This window comes from Rhineura floridana, chromosome 3 (assembly GCF_030035675.1).
Source record: "Rhineura floridana isolate rRhiFlo1 chromosome 3, rRhiFlo1.hap2, whole genome shotgun sequence".
Taxonomy (NCBI): Eukaryota; Metazoa; Chordata; class Lepidosauria; order Squamata; family Rhineuridae; genus Rhineura; species Rhineura floridana.
This window is the reverse complement of record NC_084482.1, coordinates 188,503,593-188,526,666: the sequence shown is the minus strand read 5'-3', so window position 1 is coordinate 188,526,666 and position 23,074 is coordinate 188,503,593. Positions and strand designations below refer to the sequence as shown.

General features: G+C 43.4%; 1 protein-coding gene across 5 annotated transcripts; it reads left to right on the top strand.

Moving 5' to 3' along the window:
* Nucleotides 1-178: 178 nt before the first annotated feature.
* Nucleotides 179-7,507, top strand: LOC133382389 (epidermal differentiation-specific protein-like). 5 transcript variants are annotated; one of them, XM_061622088.1, is made up of 3 exons: nt 179-404; nt 4,424-5,664; nt 7,287-7,507. In XM_061622088.1, exon 2 carries the CDS (start codon nt 4,492-4,494, stop codon nt 5,638-5,640), a length of 1,149 nt encoding a protein of 382 aa, XP_061478072.1. In that variant the 5' UTR covers nt 179-404; nt 4,424-4,491; the 3' UTR covers nt 5,641-5,664; nt 7,287-7,507. The 5 variants fall into 5 exon arrangements, with proteins under 5 accessions (XP_061478072.1, XP_061478068.1, XP_061478069.1 ...); XM_061622084.1 differs by having other exon boundaries at nt 180-404; nt 4,424-7,507; XM_061622085.1 differs by lacking the exon at nt 179-404 and adding an exon at nt 621-690 and having other exon boundaries at nt 4,424-7,507.
* Nucleotides 7,508-23,074: the final 15,567 nt, after the last annotated feature.

Here is a 23,074-nt window from a genome sequence, read left to right as displayed (position 1 = left end):
TTATAAGTGTGGGTTGCACACAGGTTTAGGAACCAGAGGGAGTTGTCCTTAATACTCACATCAGGGTACTGTGTGGTGGGAGTAATTAAGAAATCTGACTAGAGCAAAAACCTAGTAAGTTGCGGAAGTCACCCTAATAAGGAAGTGGACAAGACTGTGGTATGGCATGAATGTTGTATACTTGGGGTGAGGGAGGATCCAGCTCCCCAAAGGATGTGTAGGCTGTGCCTTTGCTGCTGTTGTGAGGCAGATAAAACTTGCAGTTCTCTGTTCAGGTTCTGACAAGATCAAAGCCACCTTTCTGTACCCCACTAAAAGGGGTGTGTGCATAACGCTGGGATATAAGCACTACTTGTGCTGGAACAATTATCGTAAAAGACAAAGCCATTGATGTGCGTTGTCAGGTATGTGACATTGGCTTTTTTAGGGTGTGTGGGGGGAAAGAGAGTGTAGTAGACTCTTATCACAGCAGGAGCACCTGCTAACTTTGTGCTAATGACACAGATGGATTGCTAATAGGTCAGCTAAAACGACAGCCTAGTAGTTTTCAAGCAGGATCATTTGTTCTGTGGCAAAGGAATCTTAAGATTCCATCAACATTTACCCAGACAATGGTATTTTATTATTCTACTCTTTCCAATGTCTGAAATGTGTTGGGTACAGGCATCTTGATTCAGCCTTTGAGCACAGGTCAGTGTTGTTTTCATCTTACAAACTGCAGGATGGAGAAGCTGCGATACTGTGTTTTGCATGACCCCTCCCATATTGAGATCATGGCTGAAATTTGGACTTCTGTTCCATAGTTGATATGCTTAATCACTATTCTATATTAACTTGCACGCTTAAAAAACAAACATTTTCCTTGATGTAGATAATTCTGATTTCAGTTTTCACAGCAATTAGAACATTTTGGGTACCATGTTTTGCGGAAGAAAGGGAGAATAGCACAGGGATATGATAGGTCCTAGTACTGCTGATCATTCTCAATCCTCAATGGACTTTTAGAAATTTAAGAAAGCCCTAGGCTTTTAAAAATGTATTTCACTGCAAAACTCAGGCTTCCTGCGAGTATGCTCATACCACACTTTTGGGTGTGTGTGTGTGTGTGTGTGTGCATGCTGTTTTGGTTCCATCCTGTCAGCACTCACCATCTGAGTTTGCTACTAGAGGGAGTGATTAGTGATACACCTTTAGGAAAAGAAGTTTAGGAAACCAAACACTGAGCCTTTGTTAAATGCAGGAAATCGTTTTTTTAAATCTTGCTCTTTGCCTGCTTTTTGCTCAGTCCTCCTGCAAAGAAATGCATTGAACCATGTATACTTCACTGTTACTTTATGGCCACACACACCACTGGGAAGCTCTCTGCAATGTTGCAGAGAATCAGTTGCTGAGCTCTGCCTTCTGTAGTTATGTGGAAGCCAAAGGAAGTGGAAAAAAGTAGGGAACCGAACTATAATTTTAAATGGTGCACTGGATGGGAGGAGTTAAGTGTCAAATGATGAAGGCACTTAGGAAGTAGCAGCTTCATTTTGGTCTGCCTTTCTGTTGTTGTTTTCAGTCTTTGACTAATGCTTGATTGTGAGCAATTGGGGAAGGGAACTGAGTGGGAATTCTGGGGATGATAATCCACTGGTAATTAGGTTCATTACTGGAAGACCTATTTGAAGCTACCATCAGTAACCACTGCCATGCTTTCTCAGCACCCTCAGGTGAGCACCAGCCAAGGTGGGTAGTGCTGAGAGGAAGCAATGGGCTGGTCTACTCATGCATCCAGACTGGCATCTTGAAAACTAAGGCAGAGTTGAGGAGTCTGCTGCTCATGCAGGGAAGTGATCACATCATTGCTCATGAACATATCCAGTTGAAATCTAACCCACATATACTGAGCCGATGAAAAGCTGCCCAAAGCAAAGAGCATTAGTGCAGTAAATATTGTTTTGAGGTGTGAGCTCAACATGTGGTTCAGCAGTTGCATGACCCTTTAGCCACATAATGAATGCTGTGTGGATCCACTTAACCTGGATTTTCTGTAATAGTGTGAATGAGACCTGAGAACAATTGGCTTTTAAGAATAATTGTTTTGTTTACATTGGATAATATGGGCTCTATTGCACAAAAAAGAATGCCACTATACATTTGTTAAGAGGCCACAGATATCTGACATTTTCTATGGCGGTAAAAGTGGCTTGAATAACTATAGTTATGTTATATTCCTCTGGATCAAGTGACATATGGTTATCTGAATGCTTCACTACCATTATCATATCCTGATTTCGCCTTCCTCGTGTTCTCCCATACCTGTTGCTCATATTTTCCAAACTTTGTAGGGGTGCAAAAGATTGAGTGCTGTGTGTGCATGTCTGTCTAGCGGTGGGGACAACACCCTGCATCCAGTAGTACCTCTTGCCACCTAAAAATGCCCACATTAACTGGTCCAGAGCATGAGCTCTGAGTTGGGGAGCGCTGCACCAGCTTGGGTAGTGTGAAAGGTCAAACTGGCTCTGATATCTTGAGGCTTAGACAGCTGAGAAGGAATAAGTTTGGCTTCATTGGAGCCCAAAGGTGATTTATTGTGAGTCTGTGTGGCACAGCAACAGAAATCCATGTTTCAATGCAAGCATTGCAACACAGGGCAAACGGTTTTACATCTGTCACAAGAATTAGATCGCTTTTCCCTCTTGTGATATATATTAGGTTACAGCACTTCTACAGGGTTATATCGGAGGGAATCCTTTTAGCAAACGAGAAGAATTGCCAAGAGCGTACTGAGTTCAGCTGTTTTTGTCTCCAAAAAAATGGTTAACAACATGATCCAAGAAGCTCACAAGAAGGTGGTAGCTAGCCATCCACTGTTGGCTCCCTCCACACACACACATACACACCCTGACCCACCAGCATTTGGAAGAGCTAGTAAGCCTTCACCTTCTTCATAGTTTCCATGTAGTCCCCTCAAGAGGATGTTTCTGACTATTTGCATGCCGTTACCTGACCACCCGTCCCCTCCCATGCTCAGCAGTCCTAACCTGAAGTCTCTCCTCCTCCCACCACTGCAATAAGCTGCTATTTGCTGTGCAACTGGATAATTCAGATCAGAAAAGCAGCATGGCATAAGAACATAAGAAGAGCCCAACTGGATCAGGCCAAATGCCCATCTAGTCCAGCATCCTGTTCCCATAGTGGCCAATCAGATGCCTATGGGAAGCCCATAAGCAGGACCTGACCTGAGCACAACAGCCGCTTGACCTTCTTGCAGTTCCCAGCAACTGGTTTTCAGAGGCACACTGCCTCCAAAAGCGCAGGTAGAACATAGCCATCGTGGCTGCTAGCTATTGATAGCCTTATTCTCCATTCATTTGTTGGATCCTCTTTTAAAGCCATCCAAGTACTTTCTGTTGTCTGTCCTGAATCTTCAGTTTCTTTAGATAGCCCCAAGTTCTAGCATTATGAGAGTGGGAGAAATATGTCTCCCTCTCCACTTTCTCTGCGCTGTGCATAATCTTATACACATCTTATCATGTCCTCCCCACTCTGTGCTTGCTTAAAAAGCCCCGAATGTTGCAACCTTTTCTCACGGGGGATCTCTTGTCACCACATGTGGTTTGGTCCCAAGAATCAGACACAGAGTCCATCCTTCCCGGAATCTGCTAAAGGGAGACCTCCCACTGCTTTGCAGTCTGCTCTTTGCTGTTCAATCTGTGTTTCCTGAGTGTCCACATTTTTGCAAAATGCTCACCAAACTTGTCTGTGAATCCAGCTATCTGATCTGTGGGTGCCTAGCTTCATTGAGACATTAAATTGAATGTCATCTGCACATTAAAAGGATAATAATGTTTTTAAAATTGGCATGCTGACCCTTACTTAAGACCATGGGAACTGTTTGGATCTGGTTTGTTGACAGAAGAATGTTTTATGCATGGACTGAATGGAGATGTCTGTTTGAAACATAATCTCTATGTATGGTGCCATGTGGCCTCGATGCCGCTGCACCATAAAATCGCTAATCCTGTCTGCCTACTGACAACAGGAAAAGACAACAGAGGTTGGAAGAGAATGGAGGCAAAGATAAGAAGAAGCTGAATGTGGGCAAAGGCAACTGTATGTTTCAATTAGGCTGCATTTCAGTTGGGGTAAGGACTAAGTTTCACAGAAAATATAATTTTGGAGAAGGATTTGGGGGAAGAGAGAAAAGTAGTATTATGTAGGCGCATGCGAAGGCCTTTTCCATATGGAATTTGTACAGTAGAACCAAGAAATTAACTGGAAACCATAGGAAGGGAGAGTGTTGTGGTGCTCAAATTCTGCTTGCAGGCTTCCCATATGCACCTGATTGGCTGCTGTGAGGACAGGATGCTGGACTAGGTGGGCCATTGGCCTGATGCAGCAGTTCTTCTTATGTTTAACTCTCAACTTTTCTTTCTAATAGCTGAGCCTTGGGCAAGACAACCTCTTCAATTCCCGTTTGCCTTGGAAGACACTCCTGCAGAGGTCTAGATGTCCTCCAGAACTTCCAGCATGAATAAAATAATTGTGTACGACAAGTCTAATTTTGAGGGGCTCAGCAAAGAGTTCACTTGTGACATCCCTGACCTGCATGAGCTAGATTTTGGTGACTGCATCTCCTCCTTGAAGGTGATTGGACAGCCCTGGGTTGCCTACAAAACCGCCAAGTTTGAGGGAGATGGCTTTGCTTTTGAGGAGGGGGATTATGGAGAGATTGACAAGAGCAACAAAATCTCATCCCTCCGAATGGTGCACCATGATCTCTCTGATCCTCAGATCACCCTCTACGAACACCCCAACTATGAAGGCCAGAGCAAAGTGGTGAACGAAGAGACTAACCTCACCTACGGTTACTTCAACGATCGCGTCTCCTCCCATGTGGTGCAGAGTGGTGTCTGGCTATTGTATAAGCACCCAAACCGTGGTGGATGGTATCACATTGCCTGGCCTGAGGAGCGCATCCATGACTATAAAACAGAGCTCAATTTTGATGACAGCGTATCCCACTTGCAGCCCCTGCAGGCCGGCCGGCCCATCATCACAGCTAAACTCATGTGGGACCAGAAGAAAGTGGAGGCCGAGAAGGATATTCTGATCGATGAGATTGTGGGAACCAACTGCACCGAATATGAGCAAGCGTTCACTGCCAACAGTTCCCGGGAGTACACTGCCACTGTTTTCCAGAGCTTCCACTTCAGCAATACCACATCCTTAAAACTGGGCTTCTCTTTCCAGGTCACTGTGGGAGGTGCCAATGTCTTTGTGGTGGAGAAAGGGAAGCATGAATGCACCACCACCAGTGAGAAGGTGGAGGTCCTGCTGCCGGCCAAGATCCCTCCTTGCACCCAACTCTGTATTCAGGTAGTCAGGAAAGAGACCACCACCTCAGTGCCAGTGGAGCTTACCATCTGTCAGAATGGGAAAGAAAGGAAAGAGCATGCAGAATACCGGTGCGTGTCCGGCCGTACCATCAGCACCAGATACACCATGAAGCCCGTCTCAGCAGCACAAGACGCTCCCCAAGCTAACCCTACTCCTGTGGCAGAGGCGGAGCTTTGCCATGCCAGACCCTCTCATGTGGAAAGACAGAAGCATTTCCAAGCTCAGCCTGGGCCAGTAACATCTGGGGAGAGAACCTAAGCCATGCCTGATTAAGCTACTTTGGTAGGGATGGAGCACCTCAGTGGGTTGGCTACTCCCAGGCTGTACTCAATGGGTGAACTAGAATGGGGCAACTTTACTACAGGGATGGGGAAACCTGTGGCCCTCCAGATGGGACATCTAACTCTCATCGGCCCCAGCCAGAACAGCCAGTGGTCAGGGATGACAGGAGTTATAGTCCAGCAACATCGGGAGGGCCACAGGTTCACCATCCCTGCTATTTTGAGTTATCCCTGGACATGGTGATGGTTTCTGGGTTTGGATGATTAGGTTATAGAAGGGCAGAGGACAATACTGCATGGGAGTAAGTTGTTATGATAGTTAAGATGGTAATTTCCATGTTAAAAACACGGTGAAAATATCTGAGGTGTTGAACAAAATGAAAATAAATAAATAAAAACAATAAATCTTCTCTCAAGGATATACCAGCAGTCAACAGCAAAACTAATAACAGATCTCCCTAAACATCTCCTGGTATACTTACACTTATCTAGCAGGAGATGAAACCAGTGAATGATCTACCTTGGAGGGAGATTAGTTCAGGCATCTCTTTTAACCTGGGCTTTCTAGTACCTGTCACAGAGCAGCAGCATTAGAAGAGCAGCAAGACTATCCAGGTCAAAGTTCGCAGTCAGGCAGGACCAAATGGTGATAGAGCCCTTGCTTTAAGGTCCAAGGTTCAGTCCCTGGCATCTCCAGCTGACAGGGCTGGGCAAGGCGTCTGGAGGGCTGCTGCCAGCCACTGCAGAGGTAATGCTGAGCTAGATAGGCTAATGGGCTGACTGAGGATAAGGCCATTTCCTATGCCTTTACATATCCAAATAAACAGACTACATCATCCATGTGACTGATTGCATCAGAAATAAAAGAGCAAGAGCAGTCAAGGTGCACCACAACGACACTGCATACGATAAAATCAGATGCAAATGGTTCAAGCAAGTGAGCTACGGCACAGATTACAGAAATCTCCCCAGACTCACCTGCCACTTTAACACCAGAAAATAATTTTAAAAATGTCCTGACTACAGGTATTTGAACATATATCTGTAAATGTTGTGGAAATGTCTCTGCTAACAGCAACGTGCCCAACAGAGACAGTTTTGCTATCATGAGCTGGATAGTGAAGTCTGGCACTTTCATTATATAGTTTCCATCCTATGCTGAAGACGCACCTCCGTACCTTAGCCGTAACCTGAGATGTACATTTTCAGGACCCACCCTATTTTTACAACTATTATTTGTTTTAAACTGTTTTTAATAATTACTTTTAAATTCTAAGTAACCTGCCCTGGGACCTTATGTCAAGGGCAGGTAAGAAATCAAATAACAGCAACGGAAATGGGCAAACTGTGGCCCAACAGATACTGTTGGACTACAACTCTCATTATCCTTGGCCATTGGCTATGCTAGCTGGGGCTGATGAGAGATGAAGCCCAACATCTGGAGGAGCAACAGGTTCTGCACCCTGCGTCAAAAATAATTGATTTTCTCTCCCATCTGCTTTTTAAGGCTACGGTATAACATACAAGGCACATATTATCTCAGGCTTAATTCTGTTATGCCTCTTGTTCCAGCTTTGACACTGTTGTATCAGCCTATTGAAACCTGTTCCTTCTGTCCTATAGGGCCTCTCTACCACAGAAGAGAAAATCTGGAAGACTGGGGGCCAATGTATTGTGTTAGTGTGAGGGTGAGGAATTGATGGTTTGTGCTAGTCAGCCAATGAGTCTCTCTGTGCGTTTTTAGTGGGCAAATTAAATTGATTCCTGTCATTTAAAGGTCTTGGATTGTGACTTTATTAGATTGTTCCTCAATAAAGCTGTCCCTCTCATCTCAGTTCTGATTCATTTATTTAAAAATGTATACCCTGTTCTTCACAGGGGAGGCATACTTAACTTCATCAGATATGAAGGGCTGTGGCCCTGCTGGTACTAGATTCTTTGCTTCTGATAATGTAAAAGTGCTCACTTGCCTCCATCTCTACATGCTGAGGTTCCTGCTCCCCACTGTGCTAATTCTCACTCCACCCCAAATTAATATTCAATTGATTGTGCAAAAGTCACATGAAAGGAAAGGCAGATGAGTCAAAATCCTGATCTCACGTAGGCTTAAGTAACTGGGTAGCTGGCACAAGAATTGAGAAAGGAACAGGATATATGGTGACATTAAAGGATTGCTAAAATGAGGAGTGCCTCAGTTTGTTTAGTTATTAGTTTCTTTTTAAAAAGGTTCTAGCCCTCATGATTGTACAGAGGAGCTCCAAAGCCATAATGAGTCATTAGTGCGTCAAGATCTAACAACAGGAAATTGGGAGTAGGATTAACTGGACCATTCTCAGCATGGAAACGTAAGAAGTGGGTGTCCCCAAGGATCTGTATTGGGAGTGGGGCTGGTGTTTTTAAACTTGTTTGTAAATTATCTGGCATTAGGGATGAGCAGTGATGTGGCCACATTTGCCGATGACACCAAATAATTCAGGGTGGTAAAAATAAAATGGGATTGCAAAGAGATCTGTAGTCATGGTATGGACCATAACTTGTCAAACTGGAGCATTCTTTGAAGCCAGAAGCTATACAGAGTCTTCAACGGTGTCCTATGTATATCTATCTATACTACTAAGGTTTTTGAAAACTAGGACATTGTCAGATTCTTGAAAAAGAGCCACAGTGATGCTGAATAACAGTTTGTCGAAATTATACCATACCCTGGTCATTAGAATGTCAAAGAAGAGGACTAATTAGGAAGATTCTCCCCCATTCTTCATTTAAAAAATCCCTCTTTCAAATATTTCATGGCATGGATGAAGACAGTTTATTTATCAAATGTTGTAGACAGGAGGTGTGCAGTCTTTATACTTGCAGGATCTACTTTTCTTTTCACTAAAACCTTGATGTTTATCAACCAGAACCAGGTGCAAAATTAGTGGTTCAAGAAAGGAACAAAAGAACTGCCAAAGAAGGTGCCTCTGAGCATGTGCTCAACCCAGAAATTTGTTTTCCATCTCTGAACTGGAGCTCATATACCAGAGATGGGGAACCTGTTGCCCTCCGGACATTGCTGGACTAAAACTACCATAATCCCTGACAGTGGTCTGCACTGGCTGAGGCTGATGGGAGCTGGAGTCCAACAGCATTGGAGAGGCCACAGGTCTTCCACCTCTGTCATACACAAATCCTTTCAACACATTAATCTACTCCTCTGCCCCCTTCCCAGCCTTCTAGATTTCAGCGGTGTAATTAAGAAGGGGGGGGAAAGCCTTTGATTGTTGCTCTTGTTCAACTATTGGAAGTAGGAAACCCTTGCTAATCTTCCTTGGGATCACCTGATATCTACCAGTAGATCATGATCTGCCTTTTGCCCATCTCTGCCATTGAAGACTGTTCTCAAATTCAAACTAATCTTAAGAGTGGGAAGAGCTGAGCCAATATGACATAAAGAAATCCAACAAGGACAAATATAAAGTGGTGTACATAGAAAAGCACAACCCAACACTCTATTCAGGTGTTTGCCTGGACAGGTGCGGGCTAAAAGTGGGGAGAAGGCAGAGGCATGCATGAAAGCTCTGCCCCCAATGTCGCTGAGCACACTGGCTTTACTTTAGATTAAGGGTGGGGAACCTTTGGCCCACCAGACATTGCTGAACTACATCTCCCATCAGCCCCAGACAGCATGGCCATTAGTCAAGGCTGATGCAAGTTGTAGTTCAACAACATTTAGAGGGCAAAGGTTCCCCACCCCAGCTTTGGACCTTCATACTTACAGATGTGAAGGCCTGGGGAAAAACTGGGAAAATCCAGGGGGAAAATTGCTTCCCCCTTTTTTCTTTCTTGCTTTTCCCCTGAATTTTTTTTTTAAAGGGGGGGAATAGTTCCCCCCCTGAATGTTTCTGCTTCCTCCCCAAGCCTTCACGTCTCCAAGTGCTGAGACTGAACAAAGGCCTAACAGGAGATTCTAAGCACTTTTAGCTGAATGTTCTTAGAATCCTCCCTGTGATCACAAACTATGCCTTACCAGAGTTCCTGATCATCAGGTAGCATGTAATAGACTGTTGCTCTGTTGCTGCTGGTATATCCTTTTCTGGAACCAAACCATGGCTGTTGCATCAGCTTTAGGCCTCCTCTTAGCTTTAACCACCATGCTTACCCCGTGGGACAAGGTTGTAAGTCTCAGGATATGAGTCAAATTTCTCTATGGAAGTATGAGCAACCCTTTGGGAGGCTAGCAGTGGCAGCTGGTGGCTCCATGTTAGTGGGGCACCTTGCTGAAGCACCTTGCTGAAGCACCTTGAACAACTCCTTGAAAGTTCAGACTAAAACCCAGAGCAGATTCCACTGCCACGCTTCAAGTTGGATAAAAAGATGACAATATATAAATAGTTAGATTTAATTTTTAAAAAACCACTTTCTGATATAATACGTTTTTCTTTTAAAATTGAAATGGAAATGAATTGCCTTCAAGTCGATTCCCACTTATGGTGACCCTATGAATAAGGTTTTCATGGTCAGTGGTATTCGGAGAGGGTTTACCATTGCCTCCCTCTGAGGCTAGTCCTCCCTAGCTGGCTAGGACCTGCTCAGCTAGCCACAGCTGCACAAGCCAGCCCGTTCCTTGTCCGCAACTGCCACCTGGGGGACAACTGGGCTCCCTGGGACTATGCAGCTTGCCCACGGCTGCACAGGTGGCAGGGCACGTAACCCCTGAGCAACTCCCTGTGGGGGTGATCTTTAGCTGGCCCTTTACACCCAGGAGACATGAGCGGGGATTTGAACTCACAGACTCTGGACTTCCAGCCAGGCTCTCCTCTCCACTGTGCTATACCAGCTGTTTCTTTTTAAATTACCTGTTTTAAAATATCTGAATGTAATGCAGGGTTTATTAATGTTATTTATTTTATTAACAAAATTTATATTCCATTTAGTAGAACAAAAACCTCTAAGCAATATGTTAACAATAGATAGCAATAAATGCTGCTGTTGATTGTTAAGAACTGTAAGAAGAATATCATCATCACTCATTATGCAGCACAGTAATTCTTGTACTTATATTCTGGTTTGATACATGGAGTTGGAGACTGGGAGTCTCTCACTGATCCATCTGGTAGACCTTTTTACTCCTGTGTTTTCTGCCTAGTAAACTACCTAATCTCAGCAGTTGGCTCAGGGTCAGTACTCTAATTGTAAATATTGCTGTAAGACAAGGGTGGGGAACTTTTTTGCTCCACAGGCCAGATCCTCATCAGAGTCTAAACTTGCAGGCCAAATTTGACAGGTGGGTGGGGGCCATCCACCTGTCAATCACCTTATGTCACAATGACAAAAGGTGATTGGATGCTCTGAAGTCCTGAAGTTGGGACTTCAAAGCACCACAGAGGGCTGTGCAGTGCTTTAAAGTGCTTGAGGCTTTGGCTGCTTTTTCTTGCCAATTCATAATTGGGAGCCCGCTTTAAGTTTCCTGATGTGTACTGGCAAATGTGTCTCTACTTGGCCCACAGCTGATGTTATGTATGATGTCAGGTGTGGTGCAAGTGAGTGTGGTTTTGGGGAAATAGCTTCAAAGGCAAAATTTGAACCTCTGGCCTGTAGGTTGGAGGTTCCTCACCCCTGTTCTATGAAATTGTTGTAGGACTGGAAGTTTGGAATGGAACAGGCTGGCAGTTTGGACAGTTTGGTAAAAGTACTGCAGGTACTTAGTGGCAAATTGTCCCACTCACATCTATTGGCAGGGAAATCACAGGTAAATGGCCCCCAAAGGGTAGGAGGTAGGTGGAAAATATTACTCATCTTTATTCCCACCCCCCCAGCTAGAGGAAAGGGGCGTTAACTATGAGTGGAAAACAATAGAAGCGATGTATGGAGAGAGACACACTGAGAGGAAAACTAAGTTCTTGAGGCGCTGTAAGCCAATACCGCCAGGGGTGCCTTTCCAAGAGTTCTGATGTGGGGCTGCTGTTTGTTGGAGACTCTGTCTATACTCAGCCTGTTTGTTTGTAAATAAACTTAAATATTACAAAATGGTGTAAGTCTCCAGTGACCTTTTCCCAAAGGAAACCTACAACGCTGGAACTCTTAATTGCTTGGGAAAGTGGAGTGAGTAGTGAGCAGAACCATATTTATAACTCTACTTATAAATCAAAGACCATGGACATTTATCTGATGGAGAACACTGATCTGCCCAGTAATTACTACCAGCCTTATCTTCTGGTTCAGATTATTTACTTTTTTGTGCGGTAGAGGTAGGTGAGGCAGTTACGACAAAGGAGAAGGAGCAAACTAAAACATAAAGGAACCATCAGATTTAAATCACTCTGCCTAATGGTAGGGCTGGCCCTGTTAAATTACACCAGAGGGAGCTCAAAAATAATGTATGAACTTGTTGAGGCTTATTATGACAAAAATGGAGAAGCCCATTGATGCAGTTAAAACTAAACCAATCCTGTACAGATCCCATCTTCGGGACAACATCATGAGCAAGTTGAGAAAATTCAAGCCATCTCCCTGCTTCTTCTCTTTTGTATCCCCACCACTTCTCACTCAAGCTGCTTTTCTCTTGACCCTTTACTTCAGTCAGGCTAACATTAAACTATGACCCCTCTGGGGTTACCGTGTGATTGCATCATGTGAGTTCCAGATGTACTTCAGAATAATAACATAGAACTGCCAACAAGGTGGAAAGGTCCCTGCTGTTCATTCAGGTGTAAGGGGAGCAACTCTGCACTTGAGCCATGCTCCCGCTATGGGGCTTGGTCCATCCATCAAGCATGGGGGCGGGAGGCAGTTAATGTGGACTGTTGATGTTGCCAATGGAACTGAAAGTTGTCCCCTTTCTGCTCTTTGGAACGGTCAGGTCATCCCTTGGTGATTCAGCGCTGTCAATCATTGATTCCAGAGACCTGGCAATGTTGTAACCTTTTACCTAGTTAAATGTCCTGCACAGAGAGGGAAGGGGAGAATGCTGCCTGGAGAAAATAAACAGCCCTTTGGTCTCAAGAGGACATACTGTTGATGGCTCTGTGGAAAAGTGGCTACAACAGACATTTGGCCCAAATATAGTGAACATTTACAGTATGGAAGCACTTACAATCTCTGCCTAATCCCTGTCTTGTAAGGACTTCTGAATGAACTTCAGTGAAAGGACTGAATCTGTGCATGCAAAGGAATAACCAAGTGGCTCAAGTCCACTTATTTAAATTAATCTGGAAGGCCTTGTCTGCAAGAGAGTCCTGTGTACATTAATATGGGGAGTGTTCCCTCTGGATACCCAAATACCCTCCTACCCTTGGTTGAAGTTGTCATGTCTATATGAGAAGGACTGGTGTAAGAAAGAGAATAGACATTGCTCCTTTCAATGCAAGATAAGAATTGTCCTAAATCTCCCACGTTTGCATGTGAAAGCTCCCATGCTGTTTCTGGTACCTCAAAATACATGTGCTGGGAAAGATTTCTGCTGTAGACTCGAGAGCTGTTGGTGGTCATGGCAGAGATTATTGGTGTGGCTCTTAAAAGGCAAGTAAAATGGGAAGTATAGAGGTGTATACAATTATGCATGGTGTGGAGAAAGTAGCTACTAGGGATTGTTCTCATAATGCTATAACTCAGGACCATCTAATGAAGTGGAATGTGGGAAGATTCAAGACAGCCAACAGAAAGTATTTTTTTCATACAGAGCATAGTTATAGACTTCACTCCCACATTATGCAGTGATAGCTGTTTCAAAAGTATTTGCTGTTAATGAAGAGTCTGCAATTATATAAAACTGGAGTCTTTATTTATACAAAATTCTCTCCTGCACCAACTCCTTGCTCGTGTGTACTGGGTCACTTCTGGTTGAGGGTGTGTTCCCTCAATCTGTGTCTTTCCTTTGTGTCACTGGCTTTCTCCTCCTGTCTGATTTTCTAACTCACTTAGTTCCACATATCATTACAATGACCACCAACTTGGACAGCTTGAAAAGAGGATTAGACTAATTCACGGAGGATAAGGTTGTTGATGGCTATGTTCTACCTTTAGTGTGGGAGGCAATATGTCTCTGAATACCAGCTGTTGGGAATCACTACTGGAGAGAGTGGCACTCAAGTCTTGCTTGGAGGCTTCCCAGAGGCATCTGGATGGTCACTGTGAGATGCTGGACTAGATGAACCTTTGGCCTGATCTGGCAGGGTTCTTCTCATGTTCCTATGTTCTTAAAGCAGCTCCTTAAAAGGAAGCAGCAGTGGGTAACAGCAAGATCCAGTGGCTGCAATCTTATGCACATTTATTTTGGAGTCGTCCCCATTGAGCAAAGTAGGGATTACGCCTGAGTAAACAAGCACAGGGTCAGCCTGCAAGTGTTCCTAATCACCAGTCATTTAGGTCCTTACAGCTTGATATAGCTCAGTCCGTAGCAGAAAGATCATAGCTCAATGGACTATGGAACTCAGGGCTGCGGAGGAATCTCTTGTCTGAGACCCTGGACAGCCAAGGCCAGGCGGGATAAACAATACCAAGCTGGGTAGACCATTGATCTGCTTCAGTAAGACACCTCCTAGGCTTAAACCAAAGCTTAGTTCAAAAGCAAGCTAACAAAATCAACAAAAAAGGTTGGGAGGCAGACAAACAGAAACCTGAAAAATAAAAATAAATAAGCGCAGTCAGGATGATGAAAATTGGCCCAGACAACCATATCACTAGGGCATCACAATGACCACAGAACTGATTAAAATGCCAGATACTGCTCTGACATCTCTTTTAGAGTTCAGATAATTACTGTTTTCTTATTTATTTATTTTAGCCTACACAATCTTAAGTGACTCCAGCTAGGGTTACCATCATTTTGTCATTTCAAAATGAGTACATTTGGCTTCCATCAGTGAAAAGTAAGAGTATGCTGTTGCACCATCTCAAAAAGGGTACATGTACTATTAAAAGAGTACGGTTGGTAACCCTACTCCAGGCCTATAATGATCTATTAAAACATTAGTCATACTCAGCCTTAGTCATACTTGGAGTAGGAGCCACTGAAATTAATGGATTTAAATCCATTGTTTTTAATCAGTCTATTCTGAGTATGGCAAACACTGGATACTGTATATAAATTAGTGAATTCAAAAGCAAAATTATTTTATTTATCCATTTATTTCAGCATTTATAAACTGCTTTCCATTCAAATAATACCCAAGTGGTGTACAAAAGTAGAATATAAAATGTAATAGAAATCATAAAACAGTGTTAAAAACATGAAGTCAACAAACATCAAGAGCTGCAGAAATAGAATGGACCAATTTCAGGAGGCATAATGATACATAACAAACTTAACGCTCACCAGCAAACACTATCCAGTTTTTAAAAATGTCTTATATTCCAGACTTAATTATTTTGTCATGTGTAGTGCACCCCAATTTCTGAGTGGCAAGAAACTCCAGCAGTTCCAGGGCTCACCCAGGGTTCAATTTCCTTGGGATGAGGGTAACTGGAGACAAGGGTGTCTTAAGGATATATGGTTTTATTTACACATATATGCAACCTGACCATAAGATAGAAAGGCTCCCAGCATTAAAACTCCAACAGATCTCGCTTTCCCATCAGGTTTCAAGGGGAGTCCCCAAAGCCATTAGGTTTGGATTCAATACAGAGAGCAGTCAAGCCTCTCTCTTTTTCTAGCTCCAGACCAGACTAGCCAAAGCTAATTCCTGGGCCTAGGATGAAATGGCCTAACCTCGCCTGAAAGAGCATCACTAGCTAATTGTTCCTATGGCAATACATCTGTTCTTGACTAACTCTTTTGACAATGCAAATAGGGTGCTGAACAGGTCTAGCTGGGCCCCATAAGTTAACAAAGAACTGGCTTGACCAGTTTAGCAGGTTCCTTCCATTATTGATCCCAACTTTACAGATACAAAATTACAGGCTTAATAGGGACCAAACTACATCATCCAGACCACCCCTCAATCTTATAACACTATTTATTTGGAAGTATGCCTCTTTGATGTTAATTAGTTATGTCAAACGTAGTGTCCCATTTTCACAAGAACTTCCACATGCGCAACAGGACTTTCTCTCTCCCTCTCTTTTTCTCTTGCCCCCCACATCTGTTCTGGAAGTTCCCCCAATCCTCCATAACAGTTTTGGGGGGCATGGGAGCGTGCAGGGAGACAAGAGGAAGTCACATTGTGCTAGTGGAAGTCTTTGTTCTAATGGGATGATTCACTGGACATAACCCAATGGGATTTACAACACATCTTTTACTGTCTGAAAAATTATGATGATGGGACATGTGAGGAAGTGATATCTTGGGTGTGTTGGGTCCAAGCATAGCTCTGGGCAACCTATTATTTTTTAGGCTGACAGCCCAGGATGGTTGGTTGATGTGTATCTTCATGAGATATCCATGCTAGAAGAGGTTAATGGAAGTTGTAATCCAAAACATTTAGAGGACATCAGGTTGAGGAAGGCTGCTTAGGAGATTGTGTCTTCATACCTGGATATCTCTCAGGATAAGAAAGCAGCAGGAGAAAGTTCAAAACTTGGAGAAAGTAACTCTACAAGGTAAGGCGAAGGATTGGTGTAAGGTGTGTGTGAGTGTGTGTGTGTGTGTGGGGGGAGTAATTTGCAGTTAGGGGTAATGTTAACAGATCTGCTAGTATACACATGTATCTGATAAGTGTGTTCACAGAAAACACTAGTTTGGGAATCAGCAATACTATTTCTGGGAACTTTACTGGAGACAGTTGCATGCACACAGATAGGACTGCATCTACATTGCTTATTTTGGGGGATTTAGCAATGATCAGTACTGGGGTACTTGATTTGGAGAGTTAGCAATTGTAATCTTTATTTACAAAAGAATAATGGGATTTAGGGGTAAGATCACATCAATATAAAATGAAGCAACAAAAGTGGAACTGCAGAAACATACAGAGTAGAAAGGTGTAAATAATCCACTACACAAACTAATCCAACCCCATGTTCCTGGACCATGTGCTTGGTTATGGTTGTAGATATAAAGGGGAAAGACTAGAGGTGGAGAGTTGCCTAATATAGACATAGAAGGTGGTGTCTTAGAGACTCAGCTTTGCTATGGGGTTCCTGCTTTTTATGCAGAAAAGAGAAAAGTTACATGCAAATAATTCATTTTCCCCTGCCACGAGATAAAGAAAATAAGGAGAAGAGAAAGAAGCAAGAAAGCTGAAATGCTAATATTTACCTGTCCTATAGTAGAGAGAAGTTGGGAAGAAAAAAGGCTCAGGGCTGTATTCAACTAACTCGTCACACCAGCATAAGGCAGCACAAGGATTCCCACTAGGGCAACAGGATTTCCCCTTCCTCCCCCTGTACACCCTCCCCAAATCTGCTCTGCAAGGTTGGGAGAACCCCCAGAACAGTGTGCAGGGAGAGGAGAGAGGGCATTGTTTTATCAGGCAAGCAGAAATGCTTGCACTGATAGAACAGTCTTCTTAGTGCTACATTGAATACAACCCTTAGTTTCTTAATTCAAGTGGTCAGGAATCTAAGGCACAGGCTACTGCAGACCACTGGTGGTCTGTGAGCTTCATTTAGGTGGTCCACAGCATGCCTGTAAAAACACAATTAAACATCATCCAATAGCACAGTGCATTACAATTGCTACAATAGGCAGAAAAATAATTCAGTGGTGCACCAAGACCCTCAGCAATTTTCAGGTGGTCCATGGTGGGACCCTGGGAACTACTGAGTTAGGAGTTCACAGTGGAACTGGTTGTGACTTATTAGTTCTGACAGAACTTGGTCTCCCACATACGCAAATGGAGACTACTGAAGTGGTCTTTCTTCACCTACGGGATCCAATCATCCACCAGAACTTGGAGAGGCTACTTAGATGCCTCCTTTCCTGTAATTAGTTTCCTTTTATTTTATCCTGGGTTCTTTAGAACCCTTTCAAATTGATTAAAAATAGGTGGGTGCTTTTCCATGGAGGAGTGCAGCAAAACAACAGCAACAACAAAGAACGGTTCAGAGGCAAGGAGCACAGAGAAGAAGGATGCAAAGAAGGGCTGCAGCAAAAGTTTAAAGGGAAAGTTAGACCATCTCCTATGGCTGTCTATGGGGGGTAAAGCATCTGAAAAAGAGTGACGTTGAGCAGCCTTCTTGATGTGTAGCAAAAAGCTGAACAAACAGGAAATGCAATGTGTATCCAGTTACAGGAAAAGTGTTGTTATATCTTCTCCTGAATCTGCCAGGGCATTTCACAAAAGATTCAAACTTGGATCCATGTGTCATTACATGATAAGGAGAACAGATGGAGAGTCGCCTGGTATGTCCTGATTCATGCCACAGGGTTAAAGCCAAGCCATTAGGGCTTCTCCACCACTCAAATCTGATTCTAAAAAGATGGTCTTGCACTTGCTGAAAGGGCGATGAGCTTGGACCTCCCAGCAAATGCAGACAAGGCTCTTGATGTAATTAAGGCAGGATATACTAATTGGTTGGAATCCTTTCTCTGTCAAATAATAATCAATGGCTAAATTATAAGCATTGTTTGCATTATATATGCCATTGAATCAATTAGGAAATTGCAACCTATTGCTTGCGGCTGGCATGTGTTGAAACTAACACTGGTTTACAGCACAGTGGCTTTTCCTGATTTACCATAATGATTCTTTAATTGCTTAGAACAAAGCCAAATAAATCACACATTTCTGGGACTCGCAATCTGTAACATGGGACCCACTTTCACATTTTCATGTTTAATTGATATTTAATATGCTCATAACACAGCCCAACAAAAAAAATTTTTTTTAGTTGCCGATGTTTGAATGACTTTAGGGTATTTTGGAAGTGCTAAATCCAAAAATGACATTAGTTTTGCCGAATTAGCTCTAGTTTTTGAGATAATGGATACCCCTCAAATGACAACTGTACCCCAATACGACCTGTAGCTGCTGACATGTGCAGCAGGGTTTGGTCTGTCTTTTTACTCTTGAACTTTGTTTTGCAAGTTTATCCATTGCATATAATATCATATTGATACTTTTTTTTTTTTTTTGAAGAGGAATATGAGTTCGTCATGAAGAGGCTGCTTAAATAATCCTAATGCATTCTGCTACATTTGTGGCGAACAGGGCCGGTTCCAAAGGGTGGCCAGGTTGGGCACTGGCCCGAGGGCCCCGCAGCTCTAGGAGCCCCTGGGGGGCCCTCTGCTTCCTTTCTGCGATCCCACGGATCACAAGACGAGCTTCCGAACCGCCCACCATCCCCCGCCATCCCCAGCGCTTCACCTACCTTTCTCTGCTGTTCACGCAGGGTTGCCATCAATAAAGATGGCGGCCGAGGTTTCCGTAAGGGACTGAAGCCTCTGCCGCCATCTTGGTTGATGGCAGCAATGCGCATGCTGCATGCTATCAACCAAGATGGCGGCAAAGGCTTCAGTCCCTTACGGAAACCTCGGCCGCCATCTTTATTGATGGCAACCCTGCGTGAACAGCAGAGAAAGGTAGGTGAAGCGCTGGGGATGGCGGGCGGTTCGGAAGCTTGTCTTGCGATCCGCGGGATTGCAGAAGGGAAGCAGAGGGGCCTGGGGCAGGCTAATGCCCAAGGGCCCCCGCATTCCTGAGCCGGCCCTGGTGGCGAATACACTGCAAAAACAAAGAAAAAACATCACTGACTTTGTAAAACAAGCATATCTTGCTTATTTTGGAGTGAAGCTTGGAGATCAAGATAAGTCTTGGGCTCCCCATAAGGTTTGCAAAACCTGTGTAGAGTGCCTACGACAGTAGAAAAATGGAGAAAGGAAACGTTTAAACTTTGGTGTGCCTATGGTGTGGAGAGAGCCGCAAAACCATCACGATGATTGTTATTTTTGTGTTGTGAATGTGAAAGGCTTCAATCGCTACAAGAAACATAAGTGGGAGTATCCTGATTTGGACTCAGCAAGGCGACCTGTGCCACACAGCGAAGACGTTTCCATACCAGTGTTTACCTCACTGCCTGACCTTCCATTGTCAGATGTTGAAGAAATGCTGGACGTGGAGTGTAGCACAGGTGGTAGCCCTGGAAGTGGATATGAAGAAAGCTTTTCAACACCTGAGCAGTTCTCCCAACAAGAACTCAATGATCTGATATGAGACCTCAGTCTGTCAAAGCAAGCATCTGAACTTTTAGCATCCCGGCTAATGGAAAAGAACTGTCTACAGCCGGAAGCTAACATAACAGCTTATCAGACAAGAGAGGAGGGACTTCTTCCATACTTCAGCCAAGATGAAGAACTTGTATACTGCAATAACATTCCTGGACTTCTTCTCCAAATGGGACTACCGGAATATCGACTAGAAGATTGGCGGCTTTTTATAGACAGCTCCACCAGAAGCTTGAAATGTGTTTTATTGCACAATGGTAACCGCTATGCATCTCTTCCAATTGCTCACTCAACAAAACTTAAAGAAGAATATGAAAATATCAAAATGGTCTTGCAGAAGCTCTGCTATCATGAGCACCAGTGGTCTATTTGTGTTGATCTAAAGATGGTGAACTTCTTGCTTGGGCAGCAAAGTGGATACACGAAGTACCCTTGTTTCATCTGCTTGTGGGATAGTAGGGCAAAGCGAGATCATTGGGAAAAAGTGACATGGCCTTCAAGGGAACACATGACTGTAGGTGCAGCGAACATCATTAACAAGCCATTGGTTGTCAGAGAAAAAATAATTTTCCCACCACTCCATATCAAGCTTGGACTGATGAAGCAATTTGTTAAGGCCTTGGACAAAGATGGTGATTGCTTCAAATACATTTGTAGATCGTTCCTTGGACTGACTATGGAAAAACTAAAAGCAGGAATCTTTGAAGGTCCTAAAATTCGTAAACTCATCAATGATTTGAATTTCACTAAATTTATGAATGATGTTGAAGCTTCTGCCTGGTGCAGTTATGTCTCAGTTGTCAAGAACTTCTTGGGTAACCACAAAGCAGACAATTATGAAGAATTTGTGCAAAACATGCTCGCTAACTTTAAACATTTGGGTACTAATATGAGCATAAAGGTACACTATCTCCATAGCCACTTAGACAGATTTCCGGATAATCTTGGTGATTTTAGTGAGGAACAAGGGGAGAGGTTCCATCAGGATATAAAGGTGATGGAGGAAAGGTATCAAGGCAGATGAGACAGACGCATGATGGCAGACTACTGCTGGAGCCTCCAATGTGATTGTCCTGATGCCCCACATAAAAGAAAATCGTACACACAGCGTTTTTCTATGCATTAATTGTGATATCTGAATCAGCTTACTTTGTTTTAATGTTATTGTACTGAATACAACGCCATTAGGTATTTCATGTGTTTACTTTTATATGATTGGAGACAGTTTCCATGTCATTTGTGGGCAGGCTATGCCTGACGATTAAATATTTTGAATTTGTTATGTTTTTCAATGGGGGCATCCATTATCTGAAAAATTAGAGCCAATCTAGCAAAACCGATGCCATATTCGGAATCAGCGACACAAAGTTACCCTAAAATCGATCAAACATCATTGGCAATAAAATTAGTGTTGACCAGTGTCTCATTACTGATCCTAAAATACCTAATTCTAAAATGGCAGTTCAGAGAAAAAAACATAGTGCTACCTTGGCACTGAAATGGAAATGGACTGCCTTCAAGTCAATTCCAATTTATGGCGACCCTATGAACATGGTTTTCATGGTATGCAGTATTCAGAGGTGGTTTACCATTGCCTTCCTCTGGCTCAGAGGCAGTGACTGGCCCAGGGTCACCCAGTGAGCTTCATGGCTGTGTGGGGATTCGAACCCTGGTCTCCCAAGTCGTAGTCCAACACTCTAACCACTACATCACACTGGCTCTCACCTTGGCATTACTACTATATTAAAACCAGTAATATTTGAAAAAGACTCACTCACAATCTCTGTGGGACACCTAGGCATATTTCTCTACCAAATTTCGTTCCAGCGAGGGGTGATGTTAGAAATGCTTACATGCAACTCATTTCCCACAACTACGCTAAATTTTGTGTGTTTTGAAGGTCTCCATTGTTGAGAAGCCTTGCTCACAAGACAGGTGATATCAAATGGCAGCAGATGAATGATAGCCTGTCTTGCCAGTTCTGGGTATTCTTTACTAACCAAGACCCAAAACTTTAGTAATGTTAGTTGCTGAAATTGCAGTTTTAGGTTTGTGTCATAAGAGAGCTCAAGGAATAGTTTCTGTTACTCATATCTTAATTCCAATGACTCTATGTCCACAGTGAATGGGGATTGTACCCATCCTATACCCTCTTTACAGATCTTTACAGAAATAGGTAATGAATTGTTCAGTTAACTGTTCCACATATTGCATAACATCTCCTTTGACAGAATTCAAAATTAACTGTTTGATCTTCCTCAAGAGACTGTGCAACAGTTAGAAACAAGTGGAGTCCCTCAAGGATCGGTATTGGGACCTGTACTTTTCAACTTGTTCATTAATGACCTAGAATTAGGAGTGAGCAATGAAGTGGCCAAGTTTGCTGATGACACTAAATTGTTCAGGGTTGTTAAAACAAAAAGGGATTGCGAAGAGCTCCAAAAAGACGTCTCCAAACTGAGTGAATGGGCGGAAAAATGGCAAATGCAATTCAATATAAACATGTGTAAAATTATGCATATTGGAGCAAAAAATCTGAATTTCACATATACGCTCATGGGGTCTGAACTGGCGGTGACCGACCAGGAGAGAGACCTCGGGGTTGTAGTGGACAGCATGATGAAAATGTCGACCCAGTGTGTGGCAGCTGTGAAAAAGGCAAATTCCGTGCTAGGGATAATTAGGAAAGGTATTGAAAATAAAACAGCCAATATCATAATGCCGTTGTATAAATCTATGGTGCGGCCGCATTTGGAATAGTGTACAGTTCTGGTCGCCTCATCTCAAAAAGGATATTATAGAGTTGGAAAAGGTTCAGAAGAGGGCAACCAGAATGATCAAGGGGATGGAGTGACTCCCTTATGAGGAAAGGTTGCAGCATTTGGGGCTTTTTAGTTTAGAGAAAAGGCGGGTCAGAGGAGACATGATAGAAGTGTATAAAATTATGCATGGCATTGAGAAAGTGGATAGAGAAAAGTTCTTCTCCCTCTCTCATAATACTAGAACTCGTGGACATTCAAAGAAGCTGAATGTTGGAAGATTCAGGACAGACAAAAGGAAGTACTTCTTTACTCAACACATAGTTAAACTATGGAATTTGCTCCCACAAGATGCAGTAATGGCCACCAGCTTGGACGGCTTTAAAAGAAGATTAGACAAATTCATGGAGGACAGGGCTATCAATGGCTACTAGCCATGATGGCTGTGCTCTGCCACCCTAGTCAGAGGCAGTATGCTTCTGAAAACCAGTTACCGGAAGCCTGAGGAGGGGAGAGTGTTCTTGCACTCGGGTCCTGCTTGCGGGCTTCCCCCAGGCACCTGGTTGGCC